Below are 17459 nucleotides of genomic sequence, written 5' to 3'. Positions count from 1 at the left end.
GACAAGGCCGTTGATCCCCCCGTCGAGGATTGAATGGTCGTGGGGTTCTTTGTTTTTCCTGCTCTCGTAATAGTTTAGTATGCCAAGCTTTAACCTGCTGCACTGATGGCTTAACTTAATGAAACTTTTTTGTTCTTAACTTGTGTGCATACATACATCATTCTTTTTTTTTTTTTGGTTCCTCAGCCTTACCTTGGCCAAAGTCTAGGGTTGACCGAGATCTTCAATCTCCAGCTAGTGGGGCTGGAGTATATTCTGAGCTCTCATCTTTGGGATGCTCAATTTCTAGTCTCAAGAGCTTTTGGGCTCTTCAAGGGCTAGTCATTCCTCGGCTAACTTTGACCGACAGTCGGTTAGGCAAGTGGAGTTTGATGATCGCCCTCAGGACTTGATGAGTGGGGGCATTCTTCTCCACCTTATGCTCGGTCGTCGACATCAAAGTCGAACTACTTGGTCGGCGATGCACTGCGGAGCTATGCATCATGGGCTCAGGCCATTCACAGATCAGCTAAGTCAGTGAGGTGCGCCAAGCTACACATGTGTCGTGTGGTGAGTGTAGTGCAGCTGTGTAGTGTGGCTTTGTAGCATGGCGGTAGAGAGTGGCTATGTAGCGCGACTATGTAGTGCGGCTTACACGGTGCGTGTGTGTGCGGTGTGCCCTACTGCGATTGTCGAGCTCGCAAGAGCAAACCATGGAGGTGGACCTTCTTGTTATGTCTTCCTTCTCACGCTCGGACCGCGCTCCCCTCTTTTCCGGCCGACGTGTTTTGGGGTCCTTGGGATGAGGATCATCCTTCGTACGTGTCAGGGCGTGAGGGGGACAACTCGGTTGGGCGGTGCCACGGATCCTAGTGTAGCATCATCTCGAAGATCTTATCGACCTTCTCTTGCATTGCTCGGAACTGCACAGGATCAACTGCGGTTGGAAGCTGTGGAATTTCTTGATACAGAGGGCTGTGATGCCGAGAATCCCGAGATGGGGATCGGCCTGTTAATCGTTCGGACTGGTTCTTGGGCATCTTGATCACTTTCTTGATTGCACTGTGAGGAAGGAAAGATTTTCAGGAAAGGCTTTTTGTGCATTTCCCGCAGATGATGCCTATATGATGTTGCTCAAGGATGAGGAGTAGTGCCGAGCTACAAAGGCGAGGTCATGCTTCAAGACCTGTGATCAAGAAAGGAGAAGTACCCGAGGAGTTATCCCCGGGTGGGTACTGCTCAAGTCAATAGGAAATGATGAATGGTCGGGCCGAGCAGAATAGCAGTATGGGTGTCACAAGTTGAAATCTTTTACCTTGAGCATGAAGTACCTCTTTATAGCCAAAGGTCCGTGTCCTAGTCAGGTTGGGCTTCCGAGGCTGTCAGGATGAGGTTGGCCGCCGAGGTATTTAAGATAAAGAGTCCTATTCCCCGACAGAGTTGTCTTCCTTACTCCTCCTTATCCGTAGTCATGCTCATTCATGTGACGTGTAGCTGACATGGTTGAGAGGATAAATGGGGGGCCACAGTAATAGCGTAGCCCAGCCTAGGTCGCGGAGGCCATGTATGCCGCAGAGCTAGCCAAGCTAAGCCGACATGGCCAGACTGACTGGACGATAACTGAATAGCCACATATCTCTCAGGACCAACTCAGCCATGACCCGAACAATACCTATCAATAACTTAATACCTATGAATAACTTCATGAAAAATCCATTGTATTATACTAAAATGATGAATTACATTGTTGAAGCAGTGTCGTTTTAAAAATCAATCCGGAGGTTGACCCATTTTTCCCTATGGGTGGAAGTCAGCAATTCAATTAACTGGGTTGAATAATTAAATTCGACCTATGACATCATTATATACTGCAAACACATATACTAACATATTATTTTAGATTTAAGTTTAAAAGTATTGTTTTTTATAAATTAAGAAGCTAAAAATAATTGAAGTTTGAGGTAAAAAAAATGTGTTTGACATAATTGCTGGGCTAAGGTGCCTTCATCCCCTTACAGTGCATACATATTATGAAAAATTACCTAAAATCAAGGTTTTTAAAATCGAATCGGACAGGGAACCATTTTGGACCTGATTCGTGGGTTGAGTGGTCTGATCATCTAGTCCAAACAAATGGTATGTTTTGACAAAAAAATTAAAAAAACAAAAAATGGCCAAAAATCGTTGTTTGTGTTAACGGTTCGATAACCTGGGTCAATAATTTATTGACCAAATCAACGATTTTTGGCAAAAAAAAGTGGTTTTGGGGTAAAATGGAATTAATCAGGTGACCATTCTCAGGTTTTTTAGTCTGACCATCCCATCCAGCCTGGTTCGGTTTTCAAAACCTTGGCCAGAATTTTAATTATTTGAAACATGGGGAGGTAAGGAGGTTTTTCCAAAGATCAAGCGTTTAATTAATTTTTGTTTTTTATTACCCTAATATATACTCGACAATATTGTTGCTGCATGATAAAAGGGGTAAAAGCAAATACTAAACGAGGAGTTTTATTTGGCAAATTGTTGGGTTGTGTATCAATCGATAGAGGTGTCAATTTTACTGGGTTTGGTCTAACCCAATCCAGTCCAATGTGAGTCCACTTACAAATGGATTGGATTCAATCTAGTCCAAATCCAATCTAATCCACTAAAATGTAAATGGACTACAATGGATTCAATCCAAACCGAATAAATATAAAAAACTAGAACATATAAAAAATTACAAAAATATATTGAAATGAAGAAAATCTGAAAATCACGAAAATATACCCTTTCATCATTGAAAAAGCACTTTTTTGAGCACTTTTACAAAAGCAATTTTATGAAAGTACTTCGTAAATGTACATCTGTAGAAGTGTTTATAAAAGCACTTCTGTAGAAGTGCTTTTGTGGAAGTGTTTTTGTAAAAATACTTTTGTAGAAGTGCTTTTATGAAAGTGCTTTTATAAAAATGTTTTCATAAAAGTACTTTTGTAGAAGTGCTTTCGTAAAAGTTTGTTCATAAAAGTGCTTTTATAAAATTGCTTTTGTAAAAGTGTTTTGTAAAGGTATTTCCATAAAAGTGCTTATGTAAAAGTACTTCCGTATAAGTGCTTTTATTAAAGAAGTTTCGCAAAAGTGCTTTTATAAAACAGCTTCTATAAAAGTGCTTTCATAAAAGTACTTTTCATAAAAATGCTTTCATAAAAGTTTTTTTACAAAAGTGCTTTCATAAAAGTTTTTTTACAAAAGTGCTTTTATAAGTGTTTTTATAAAAAAGTGCTTTTATAAAAGTGATTTTATATCGACTTAAGTTCGATTTCAAATTAGATAAGGGTTTGGCCTGATGATCAGATTATTGGAAATTTAGTTTATATCCAATTTAGACCAATAGAAATATAGACCAATTTATTTTGGATTAGCCAAATCTAATAATTATAATGAATAATCTAAATCCGATTTGATAAGGTTTGGATCGGATGCATAGTATCCAAAACCGGTAAATTGACACCCCTATCTGACATTCATGTGATATATTATCTCTGTATTTTTTTTTTTTTAATTTCCCTCCTTAAAAATGTTTGTCCTCTTTCCCCAACATAAATCATACATGCAGGTTCCAGCACCACACGTTTGTCCTCTTACACCTGCATGGCCCCTTGGATGCTAATGGAGTGATGACTATTGACCTTTCCTCAATTCTGTGAACACGTGGATCCCTAAGACTGGAAAGTTGCGAGTACAGACAAACAACCCCTTATCAATTCATTTGTTTATACAATGCGTGAGTGGACTGTGGTCTGTGGACAGATCGATGGATATGATTTGCAAATTGTAATAGATAATGTCTCTGGCGAAAGACTGGCTTAAATACTAGAACACTGAAGAATCTCAAGGAGGGACGAACAGAGTTCTTCCCCGTGAGAATCATGGAGAAGAACCAGGGGCATGTTTCTACAACTGATGATGAGCCGAAGATCAACTACAGAGGAATTAAAGCCATGCCCTTTATAATAGGTATACAGAGACTAGAGAGATTGTTATTAAATAATATTAATTAGCTAGTCCAAACTTCACGGTTGTGAGTTCACTAATCATAGTTAATTCCATGCATCTTTCACTCGTTAATATATGGATGTGATATTATTGCAGGGAACGAGACCTTCGAGAAGCTGGGAACCCTCGGCACCTTATCCAACCTCATGGTCTACCTCACCACTGTCTTCAACCTGAAAAGAGTGTCGGCGGCGACGCTCATCAACGTCTTCAATGGTACCACAAACTTGGCCACCTTGATTGGAGCTTTCCTCTCAGACACCTACTTTGGACGTTACAAGACGCTCGGATTCGCTTGCGTTTCTTCCTTCGCGGTATACTACTATTCCTATCATCAACTTTTCATACTCTAGCTAGGTTTTATATTAATTACTCTTAGAAAACATACTGTCGCTGCTGCCTCCTTACTATTATTTTTTTTTTTTTGAAGGGGTTGCTTGTCATAACGCTAACCGCAGCCATTTCCAAATTGCACCCTCCACACTGCGGGAAAAATGAGACGGGACATTGCGTCCGACCGACGGGAGGGCAAATGATGTTCCTACTAAGCGGGTTTGGACTCCTAGTGATCGGAGCCGGTGGTATCCGGCCATGTAACTTAGCCTTTGGAGCCGATCAGTTCAATCCGAACACTGAATCAGGAAAAAGGGGCATCAACAGCTTCTTCAATTGGTACTACTTCACCTTCACCTTCGCCATGATGGCGTCCTTAACTGCCATCGTCTACGTGCAGTCTGACGTGAGCTGGGCCATTGGATTAGGGATCCCTGCATTTCTCATGTTCTCATCCTGCGTACTCTTCTTCATGGGTTCGAGAATCTACGTGAAGGTGAGACCAGAGGGGAGTCCCTTGACATGTGTGGTACAGGTCATAGTGGCTGCAACTAAGAAACGAAGGTTGAAGCTGCCAGAAAACCCATCCCTCTCCCTCTTCAACCATCTTCCCGCTGGTTCTCTCAACTCCCATCTTTCTCACACAGAGCAATTCAGGTATCAAACTCGAGCTATTACTTGAACTTTCCATTATCTTCACTATTTTTATTACTTTTTAGGGCAAACTGCTGAAATATCCCTAAAGTTTCTGGCCGTTACTAAACCTACCTGAAGTTTGGTATTTGCAATCTCCTCCGAGAAACCTTCTGACACAGTGTGAAAGTTGAAAAGTAGACCCCTCCCCCTTAGAATCCTCTATTCCAGACAAATTTGTCCAGAATACCCATACAATTAATATTGAAACTGGTTTCTATAGAAAAAAGAATAATACAAATTTTATAAACAACAAAAAAGAAAAAGAATTTAAAATTTGTAGCTTTACTTTTGAGCCATGGATATGAGTGGCAATTTTGGAAAACAAATCTATTTCAGAAAAGATATTAGAAGGGTTTGGGCCGGTCATTCATATGAGGAGAAAATTTAGAAAACAAACATTTTGGTCAAAAGTAAATTAATGAGTATTTTGGACATTTTTATGACTCTTTTTATAAGATTTTAACAAAGAGGATTTACTTGCAACTATGTTAGAAAGTTCAGGGGATGTGGTTAGAATTACTAAACTTCAGGATTGGCTTCAGCAACAAGAAGAAGTTTCAAGGAAGATTTCAGCAATTTACCCTACTTTTTAAGGGACTAACTAGGACGTTAATGGTGTTGTTAAAGTTTAAATATGTCATAAGGGCGTTTCTAAGAGGGCTGATTCATTCATCTCAAAATTGTTCTCAGAGCCCTTTTTAGGCATGCATTGGGAATATCTCCATATTTGTATTTTTTTTTATTCATGGGGGGAGATGTTCCCAATATATGGTTGAAAAGGCTATGAGAACAGTGTGAGCACCTAATCCGATTTCATTTCTAAAACAATTGCATTAGGCTTGAGGTCATAAATCCGACTCCGGATCTCCCCTGTATATATAATAATAGGCAGAGGATGAGATGTTCTCCATGTATGGCTGTGATAAACATGTGCAGAGTTCTCGTTGGCAGGAGATCCAAATTCCATAAATCCAATGTGAGCTACTAATTAGCTAGCAAAATGAACTCAGATTCAGTAAACACAAGACTGTGCTCACACTGTCCTAATAGCCACATGCAGTTGTGCATGGGGAATATCTCCCCGTTAAGAAAAACATACAAGTATGAAAATATTCCCAATACGTCATTGCAACTTGCAAGTGAATTGAGATTTGTTCCCCACAGCCACATCCTACTGTGTATTGAGAACATCTCTCATAAATAAGAAACATGCAAGTACGTACAGGAGAGATTTCTAAGACGTGCAGCTAGAACATGATGTGAGGTTGGCGTGAGGAGCAGATTCAGCTGTAAATATGGTGTGAGCATGGCCTTGTAAGAGCTGAATGCAATCTCTAGCAAAACAAACTGGTAGCTAAAATATGAGAATTCACATCTGCTGCGATTAGAGTCGCTCCAAAAATTGGAACAACCCCAATGAAAGAATCCAAATTTCCCACTCCCTTTCTCTACCCGCACCCTACCGACAATACACTACAATCCGACATTTCATTAGGGGTGGCAATGAGCCAAGCTTTTTACGAGCTGCTCGAGCTCGACTGTGAGGCTATATATATATATATATATATATATATATATATATATATATATATATATAATAAAAGTAATATAATTATTATTTTTTAAAATATAAAATAAAAAAAAATTATATATAATTTTTTTATAAAATATTTTTATAATATAATGTAAATTGCGTCGAGTCGAGCTCGAGCCTAGTACTATTCGGCTCAGCTCAGCTCGAATCCACCCCTACATTTCACAATACAAGATAGTGATGTTGGTTGCAATTCACGACAAATAGAGGAGCCCGAATCTCCTGTCCACGAGAACCTTATCCACGTTTATCACAACCACACATGGAGAACATCTCATCCTCTGCATATAATAATATGTAGGGAGAGATGTTCCCAATTCACGGGGGGTGATGTATTGTAGGTATGCGTGGGTAGGAAATCCGGAATCCAAATAGAGTGTGGATAAAGAGTAGTGGGCAGGAAATCCGGTTTGGCAATGAAATGCGAACATGCCACTATTTGTGAAACTCTTTAAACCCCAAAAACATGGAACTCTTAATCTCACCAACAATTAATTAATCAGGCGCACAACCAATATTTCAGGAACTGAACATAACATGTGCATCTTCTTAACACAGCTCGGGATGGCCCTTCTAGTTTTGATCAAAAGTTGAAAATATATTGTCTTTTATTCAGAACCCTGGCGTAATTTACATTTGGCTGGGTCGCTCTAAAATGGGAGTTGTCTTGACGTGAACTCAAAATGGACACTTTTGGTTTACTTGTGATTGGATATAAATTCGTATAATTTAAATATTATAATCAGTAAAATTCAAATATCCTATTCATATAATTTGAATATTTGGTGATTAATATCCTATCCAAATTTGGATATGACTCGATTAAATTCATTAAGTATTTGAATGATTTTATATTAATTACTTGAAATAATTAATCAGTCAAATCAAATTTGAATTAAAATATTAATGTTTGATTGATCAAAATTCTTTTTATTTACACCCTGTAGACTTGTGCTTTTACCAAAATTTGAATCGACCCAAGCTTAAAGCCAAATCCAAAATAACGTAAAGCCTGGCCCATGAATAGGTTTATTCATCAAATTCATACTCAAAATATGAGACATGTGGCAAGTAAAAGAAGCTCTACTTGTACAGAACTCCATGTCTCTTGTAAAATTGAAACTAGATTTGCTCCTCACACAGGGCTCCTCAAAACAAATTTGAATTAGAATATTAATGTTTGATTGATCAAAACTCTTTTTATTTACACCCCGTAGACTTGTACTTTTATCAAAATTTGAATGGATCCAAGCTTAAAGCCAAACCCAAAATAACGTAAAGCCTGGCCCATGAATAGGTTTATTCATCAAATTCATGCTCAAAATATGAGACATGTGGCAAGTAAAAGAAGCTTTACTTGTACAGAATTCCATGTCTCTTGTAAAATTGAAACTAGATTTGCTCCTCACACAGGGCTCCTCAAACCAAATTTGAATTAGAATATTAATGTTTGATTGATCAAAATTCTTTTTATTTACATCCTGTAGACTTGTACTTTTTTCCAAAATTTGAATGGACCCAAGCTTAAAGCCAAACCCAAAATAACGTAAAGCCTGGCCCATGAATAGGTTTATTCATCAAATTCATGCTCAAAATATGAGACATGTGGCAAGTAAAAGAAGCTTTACTCGTACAGAATTCCATGTCTTGTAAAATTGTAACTATATTTGCTCCTCACATAGGGCTCCTCAAACCAACTTCATAGCACATTCAGCCATGCATTGGGAATATCTTCTGTTCATAAATTTTATTATTTATGAGGAGATATTACCAATGCAAATTGGGATCTGCTCCTCATAAAGCGTGCCTCATAATTGGGAATATCTTCCACGAATGACAATATGCAAATATGGGAGATGTTTCTGATGTGCACGCTTTGAGGAGTAAATCAATTGGCACTCCCCAAAAACCAACCACCAACCAGATGCCTATATATGGGCCCATATGTGAATGGATGCCAATGCTTTCAAAATGCCAACAGACTTTTTGTGAGGAGATTCAGACATCCAGTATCCCTATGGATGATACAAAAGTTGCCCATATCGGTCTCAAATATGACCAAATAGGAGATCCAAACCCTGTGAACCCCAAAACGACCAGAGCAGATATTATTGTCTAAATTGAAATCATCTTTAATTTGAAGCTTTGAACCTAATTACATGATTGTGTGACTAGTTTCCTGGACAAAGCCGCGATCATAACCCTTGATGACCAGATCAACTCAGATGGTTCAGCCATGGACCCATGGAGGCTTTGCAGAATGCAGCAAGTGGAGGAGGTGAAATGTCTAATAAGAATATTCCCCATATGGGCCTCAGGCATCCTCTACTATGCTGCCATCGTCCAACAACATACTTACGCAGTCATCCAAGCCCTTCAGTCTGATAGACGCCTCCGGGGGACCCACTTCGAGGTCCCAGCAGCTTCCTACATTGTGTTTGCCATGATTAGCCTCACCATCTGGCTACCCCTCTATGACCGCATCATAGTCCCCACCCTCCGAAGGTTTACAGGCAAAGAAGGTGGCATTACACAACTCCAAAGGATGGGAGTCGGAGTTGTTCTCTCAGTTCTTACCATGGTTTTGTCTGCCTTGGTGGAAGAGAGGAGAAGGACCTTAGCTGTTACCTGTCCAACGCTAGGCATTGCTTCAGGAGGAGGAGGCGCTATTTCATCCATGTCCGGATTGTGGTTGATCCCTCAGCTCGCACTTGCCGGCATCACTGAAGCATTTGGCTCGATTGGCCAAATCGAATTCTACTACAAACAGTTCCCAGAGAACATGAGAAGCATTGCAGGGTCTATGTTCTTCTGTGTCATGGCAGGGGCGAGTTACTTGAGTGGTCTCTTGGTGTCCGTAGTTCACAAGGTTACGGCCAGAGCTGCAACTGGAAATTGGTTGCCGGAGGATCTTAACGAGGGAAGGTTGGACTACTTTTATTTCTTGGTTGCTGCCTTGGGGACCCTAAATTTTGGGTATTTTCTGATATGCGCTAGGTGGTATAGATACAAGGGTACGGGTGACAGTATCACCCTTGAGCTAGCCACGGAAACAAAACAACCTAACAAACCCTCTGTTTGAATTACAGTGCAACTACCACCGATCTAGTTCACTTCTGTTACTTATCCTGTGTTTACCGAAAAAAATAATATATATCACTCTGTTACAGTTAGCTACGTTCTAGTCTTGGGCTGCTGCTGCGAATGAGGAGGCTCCACGTATAGTTCACTTTTGAAGCAGTACTCCATGTTAAGATGTTAACATCAACCACTTTCTCTACTATTGGTATGTACGGATCCCACGCGGAGTTTCTTCATTCCTGTCAACAGCCCGAGCTAAAATCAGGTCACATGCAGCAAAGGTGAGCTCTAGTTAGCCGTATTTCCAACTGCCCATGAGGTGGAATTTCTTTTTTTTTTTTTTTTGTAAGGTGGAGTTTCTTGAATTTAGATCAAAAGGGGTTTGTATTTTTGTTGGTGAAAGCTTTTGAACATAATACATAGACAAAAGACAAAATATAAAAGCTTTTGAAATTTGTAATATTATGTCTTTTTAGTGCAATTTCTGCCTTACGCTCAAATACATCAGTTTTTACATGGGTCATTATTGCCTGTTGGCCCAATTATATTTCTAGTCAATGATTTTTAATGAGACACAGAACTGCTAGTGAAGGTTGTGGTTTGGGGTTCTCTAGACTTATCAAATCACATTGATACAACGTATCATGAGGTCTCATGTGTGCGGAATATTGACATGTTCATCCACAATTTAGATTTCGTTCTTTGTATCAGAAATATTTCTGTACTTGTATTTATTTATTCATTTTCTATACACGACTAACAAAGGTGTAAAGATGGTGTCATGTGAGAATGATTTTGTGAGAGTTATTGGCAACTGGAGTGGAGATAGTCCACATCTGGCGCACATGTGACCCTAAATATACTGGCAATTGGGTTGAAGATTAAAAAGCAGTTGAAGTAATGTTACCAACTTATTTTTCACCATGTTTTATTATGAGGCTGCAAGAGAGGGACCAGATTTAAGGAAGCACAATGATAAGTATTTTGACAAATGTTAAAATGTAGATTTTAATCTTTTTCATGAATAGAGTGGAGTTATTTTAAGGGACAAGTGTCAAAAAAATTTTCAGTACTTATTAAACATGCTTACAACATTTGTTGACAAGCCACATGTGCTGCACTCGTAATCATCGTGTGCATCATCTATGTCTTATTTATTGGGCTACCCCACCCTTTGGAGGAAAAGTTCATATGGCTGTGTTTGGCTACAGTGCAATTTTATTTGCACTAGTACGATTGCTTGGGAGTGTAAATGGAAAAAAAAAATGTAAATTCTTTTTTAATTTTGTTTTGGATTTTGCTATATTTTGTTTCATATCTTAATTTACTTCATTTGTACTACAGTCAAACAAAATAAGTTAAAATTTGAAACAAAAATAGATCATAATTTACAGTTAAATTATTTGCATTGTCATGGTTTTGCACCAGTGCAAATTTATTTGCATTGCAACCAAACATGACATAAATAATTTCATTTCCCTTATTTTCCATCAAATCAAACAAAACCTAAGGTTATATTTGGTTTGAAAGAAAATGCATGGAAAGGAAGGAAAAAGGTAGGGAAACCTTTATAAACCTTGTATATTTTCTCTTGTTTTTCTCTTCCCTTTCCTACCTTTTCCTTCAAACCAAACATAGCCTAAAGTTAAAGGATGATCATTTAGCTCGATTCGGGGCCAAATGTAGGCCCGAAACTTTATGCTTGGCTTAGGTCCAGATTGGTATACATGTACTTATAAACAACGTATCATATGTTACATAATATGAAATATTTTATAAGTGTTAAGTCAGGTCCAGTCCTGAGAACTTTTGGATGCAGAAGTTACGAAAAATAACATGTATATTGATTAAGGGCCTGTTTGGCATGTCTTTCCGTGCGGTCTTTTGGTTGTTTACAAGCTAGGCAGACCAATTTTTGGTCTATTTCCATTTGATTCATGGAAGATCTAGTTGCTAAAAGCCGGAGCGCTGAAAAGATACAAAAAGCCTATTTTTGGGCTGATTTCGGGGAGCTCCAAATAAAGCTTTTTGCGTTTTATTCTCATGCAGAAAAATACACGAAAATACATGTATCTGCCAAACGTACTTCAGACTACTCAGATCTTTATGCAAAAACTCAATACGTTTTTTAACTGTCAAAGCTACCATAAAATATTCCCAACAAGACACACCAAACGAGCCCGATCAAACCACCCACCCACAATGATCATAAGTGAATGTTCTTCCTGCTCCTTTCTTCCTTTCTTTTGTCATGTCTTTCTCAAGGCCCAGAATCAAAAGCTGTACTCCAATTCGTTCGTGGTGTAAAGTTCCTCTCTGGCCGGTTCAGTTTTAAAAACCATGGATAATACCTCAACGGTTCATTCAGGCAAATACATGAAGGGTAAATCAAAGTATATATAAATTACCACAGATTTTATAAGGTCAGAAAATTTTCAAAATAAAATCATTCGCTTGCAAATTAAGCCCAAATCCAAATTCTCCGTCGTCTCAACGCTTTCAGGACTACTACAGTACAAGGAAACCAATTTCAAACACTATAATCCCCTAACGACACCATAAGTAAGTCCCAATCCTTACTCTAATCATACACTATCTCTTTTTTTTCAATTTCAAGCTACAATCTCGTCCACATAATATTTTCCCGTAGTACCAATGTACTTGCATTTCTTCCCCAAGGGATGAGAAAAAGACAAGCCCAACTCAGCTTTCTATATATTTACAACTCTCCAAACTCCAAAATCCAATTTATCTGGACATTCCTATCATCTTCCATTTCCATCATTTGTTCTTTATATTTGTTCAATAAAAAGATTAAAGTATCAATATCAGGTATTATATTGGATAACTTAAATATGGATATAGATATAGGGACATTTTGAAAACAGTTGGATACAGAGGAAATAAATGTAGAAACCCTTGGATATGTTGGGAAAATTTTGTAAATTCCATAAATATATTAATAATACTAAATTTAATGTCAAAATAGTCACAAATAATGCATAAATATATATATATATAAATATATTTTAATAATATCATACAATTTTATTGACAATTAATCAATGAAGAGTCCAATGCACATATTATATAGATTTTTTTTTTAATTAAAACATGCACAAAACCATTAGTATTGTATTTCTTATTAGAGTTCAAGGCACAAAACAAACACAATTATTATATCAATTATTTTCTAATTTACTATTTTTAATTTTGACATTAACAAAAAAGTCAATTAAAAGATTAATTTTCAAATGTTTGGTAAATAATATTTTTATTTTTGTAAAAATAAATATGTTATTATAAAATAAAAATTAAAATATCAATTAATAATGTATACAAATATATAATCTTAACTTAAAATATATCAAATCTATCAAGATACATATCATATGCAAATTAATAATTTTTAATTACTAAAATAATTTTTATTATTAATATTTTATTTCTATAATTTTTCTAAAAGAAAAAATCAATTTTTGAAACAAATGTAGATTATATGATTTAATGGATTCAATTTATATTGTATTTGTAAATGTTTCATTATTTTGTACACAGTATTTTTAATTTTGTACATAATAAATGTGTTTTTATTTAATTAAAACTAAAATATTAATTAATAATTTATAAAAAAATTCAGATACATATCATGTATAAATTTATAAAATTTAAGTACTAAAATAACTATACTATTATTAGTGTTTCTATAGATATGAATTTTTTTATATTAAAAACCATTTTTATATAAATGTGAATTTGATAAATTATTTAATCGATTAGTTTATAAAATATTAAATTTGAATATTATTTTATTAATTTATAGTTGAAATTATTGAATATAAATATGATTTATTTGCTTAAATTCTATTTTAACTGTAGATGTTGAAGTTAATATAAATTAATTTATTTCAGTTAAAAATTTTATTTTAGTTTCTATTGGATGTTGTTCGGGTCAGGGTTGAGCTGGCCCTGCGAAACACGTGGTTGTCCGGTTATCGCCCGGCCACATCATCCTAGCTTGGCCACGTCAACATAGTTCAACCACGTCGGCATAGCTCGGCCGAGCTACGCTATTATGGTGGCCCCCCATCTTCTTCATTTAGCCACGTCAACTACACATCACGTGGATGTGCACAACTATGGATAAAGAGGAATAAGGAAGATGGCTCCGTTGGAGAATGGGACTCTATCCCGAATCCCGAATACCTCGACGGCTAACCTCATCCCAACAACCTTGGAGTATTTACCCGGGGATAACTCATCGGGCTTCTAATTTTTTCTTCCATGATCATAGGTATTGAAATGTGACCTCGTCCTTATAGCTCGGCCCCCCTGCCAGCAAGGACTATCTGATTGCTCTCCTCAGTTCGTACACCACCTTGGATTGAACAACTTCAGATGTCGTAAGAAAATTCTTGTTGCAGATGTCATCTCGTTAAAATCATTAAAATGTGGGCTATCGCCACATTATTGTTCTTCTTTTGCTACTGGATGGTGGAAGTAAGAGGGGGATATATAGAGTTTTTGGAGGTCGCTTGGTGACACTACTCTCTTTTTCTTCATCTCTATCTACGTTTTCAGATTCAGATTCTGTCCAGCACTCTAGCAAAAGGCGAAAGGCTTTTGCCAAGGCAAAGCAAGAGAATCAACTATTGGATTACAACTCATCTACATTTATTTTGTTTGCTTAGAACAAAAAGAACATAAAGAGGACCACTGTCACTATCAACCAAAACATGAGCAAAGAATTGAAACAAAAATGAAATAAGCCCTTGCCCTCTATATGAAATTATTTTGGGCAAATTTTGTTAAATTATTCTTATTGTTTAATTAATTGACTAACTCCACACTTACTGTTTAGCTATTGTCTTGAGGTATCTTTAAATTTTTTAATAATTGTTTAAAACCTTGATTATCGTTAATTTTTCATTACACTTCGTTTACATATGATATAATGTGAGTAGTAATTATTTTAAAATTCCTAAAATGCCCTTATTATTCACTATCATTGTTGGAAGTTGCAGTGATTTTGGTATATCTGTTACTAGCAAAATGAAACAAATGTGAAAGCTGTGTTAGAAGGTCGGCCATGGCTACCCTTATTGTTCACTAGTTTTTTAATCAATCCAACACTAACTCGCTCTATTTGCCGGTTCTTTCCGTTTTTTGTTCTTTAAATTCCTTCTCACTCTCAATCTCCGGCTAATTAGTGCAAATTAACAAAACTGCAGTTTTCGTTGTCCATTGCATTTGAAGGTCGGCCATGGCTAGCGAGGAGCGAGGGAAAGAACCAGAGCAAGAATGCCTTTACAAGATTTATCTTTTGTTTTTAATGAGAAACCTTTCTTCACTGAGCTCTTTGTTTTGTTTTGTTTTTTTTTTCTTTGTTTTTTATATTTTCCCCTTTTTCTCTGCATTCTATGTTGCTACGTCTGATCTGGGTTTTTTCCTTTCTCTTTGGGTTTTCGTTATGCTTTAAAATTATCTGTGTTCCGTTATGCTTTATGATTATCTGAGTTCATATCTAAGTATCTTTACTCTATTTCTGCTTAAGATTTTTTCACAGAGCAATCATATCTCATATCTGAGTACAACGAAAGTTAAGGTTTTTGAGCAACCACGCCAATGAGAAAAGGTATAGGGAGCTTCTATGTGAGATGCTAGCGCCATAGCTTTCACCTTCAAAAGAGCTCATGCGTAGCGGTGGCAATTGCGCGGGTTGGGTTTGGTTTGGGTTGAGTTTCAACCCAATCCATTAATGACTCATTTAAACTGATCCAATCCGTCCAAATCCATTAATCTTATATTTATGGATTTAAAAAACAAATTAATTCTCTCTTAACAAATAAGTTGGTCGGAGTTTGATGGTAATAATAGTTACTATTTACACAAGTGGTGAAGGTTCAAATCACATTACATGTGTGCCATTTTTACACAAGTGGTGAAGCCATTTGACTATGTTCAGATTTTGGGTTTGACCAAACTACTTAGGTTCAAACCGGTCAGACCAACTTGAACTATCTAATTGGATTATCTTCGAGCTAATTACATCATGGGTGGTTGAACTATTTAGTTCTGGATCAATCTGGTTGGACTGGTTCAAACAATAGTGGATTGACTTGGACCAGCCCATATCAGGTTTGTGGATGGGTTTGGGACTGAACCGATTGACCCAAAGCAAGTCAACTTAAGCAAATCGGCCGGATTCAGGTCAGATTGTGTAGATATTGGTCAGAGCGATGGTCCATCCCAGGAAAAGCACACGAACATCGAACCATCCCGCCCATAACCGTTTTGGATTCGGGTTGACTCAGATCGGTTTGTACTAGGTCGAGTCGAGCTGTGTGAATATTGGTTGGGCCGGACACCCCAAACCGGGCAAAGCAAGTGGTTCCGAACCATCCCACTTGGGGGTATATTTCAGATTCGGGTTGGACTGTATTAAATTGGTTCGGACTCACGTCAAATTGATTCGGATTTATGTTGGGTGAAGTGTGTTGATTCAAGACAAAACTAAATTCAGTCAATAATTAATAAAAAACTAATGTATTAATTATAAATTATTTAGTTCAAATGAAAAAAATAAAAAAAAGGCTAAGGAATTAATATTTATGTCTGTAATGGTTTGATCACATAACCCACCAAGTAAATGGGTGGGTTGGGTGAAAAATTGCCACCCCTACACATGCGCCACTTGCGGATTCCCTTTGAGTTGTATTAGGAAGTATAATTGGAGCGTGAAGGCGATCTAAAGGAAGAAGGGGGCTGTCGCTTCTTAAGGTGTATGTGGACATAATTTTGGTAATCTGTTATTGATTCTGTCGTATTTGAATTATGGATACTAGGTGTATGTGGACATAATTGGAGTGTTTTTGCCGTACAAGTTTGGTAGAAGCCTTTTAGAGAGAGAGAGAGCACGAATGTGAAAGCTGCTATTTGATTAAAAAACTGGTTTGAAGCAGAAAAGTTTTGCTGTTAAGTAGAGAGCACTTTGTGAATTGGGTTGGAATTGAGGGATAAAGGTCACTCCCACCCTTTTTTTTCCAATCAAAAGAGTGGTGATTAAATTTGTATTGTGAGTAAAATTGTACAATGTAACATGCCCATACTAGAATGCCTTTGATATTTACAAGCATAATAAGCTAAAAGATAGTTAAAGTGTTGTTAGTTCTAGATATATAAATGAATTTTAAATTTCTAAATTGACTCTATAAATGTAAAATCCGTCCAAAATGCACTTGATTGATCCATGTACGTTCCATTACTAGAATATTTAACTTTTTTACTATTACTTCAGTATCTAAGAAAATTCACACTTATTGGCACCGCAATGTTATAGCAGCTTTTAAACCTTTGTTGACCGCACAAAACTCTGCATCATAACTGTCAATGGCTCTGTAGACTGACCCTTGAGCTGCAATGATATATCTATCATCAGATTTCTTAATGACAAAACCAATGCCTGCATTGTCTACATGTTGATCATAAAATCTAGCAGTGAATATTAAATAATGGTTCTCAGTTATTGGGCTCAGGGATAATACCTTTAATTTATCTTGACAGATAGTTGGGAATGAATCAACAATTATTTCATTTATTTATTTATTTTTTAAATTTAAAGAATAATGAAGAACAAATTCAATATTTCGTTTATTTCCGTAGTAATTAACGGCGGTGTCAATTTTTTGTAAAAGTAAAGATATTCAGGACAATATTATAAACACCAAGGATACAGTAGTTT

At 36.9% G+C, this 17459-nt stretch overlaps 1 protein-coding gene across 1 annotated transcript; it reads left to right on the top strand.

Moving 5' to 3' along the window:
• The first annotated feature begins 3587 nt into the window (after nucleotides 1-3587).
• LOC148854126 (protein NRT1/ PTR FAMILY 2.10-like) lies at nucleotides 3588-10218 on the top strand. The gene is made up of 4 exons (XM_088985920.1): nucleotides 3588-3975; nucleotides 4111-4328; nucleotides 4445-5004; nucleotides 8813-10218. Exons 1-4 carry the CDS (start codon nucleotides 3888-3890, stop codon nucleotides 9717-9719), a joined length of 1773 nt encoding a protein of 590 aa, XP_088842046.1. The 5' UTR covers nucleotides 3588-3887; the 3' UTR covers nucleotides 9720-10218.
• Nucleotides 10219-17459: the final 7241 nt, after the last annotated feature.

This window comes from Nelumbo lutea, chromosome 4, assembly GCF_056320005.1.
Source record: "Nelumbo lutea isolate HS-2025 chromosome 4, American lotus-T2T, whole genome shotgun sequence".
Classification (NCBI taxonomy): domain Eukaryota; kingdom Viridiplantae; phylum Streptophyta; class Magnoliopsida; order Proteales; family Nelumbonaceae; genus Nelumbo; species Nelumbo lutea.
This window is presented reverse-complemented; position numbering and strand designations above follow the sequence as displayed.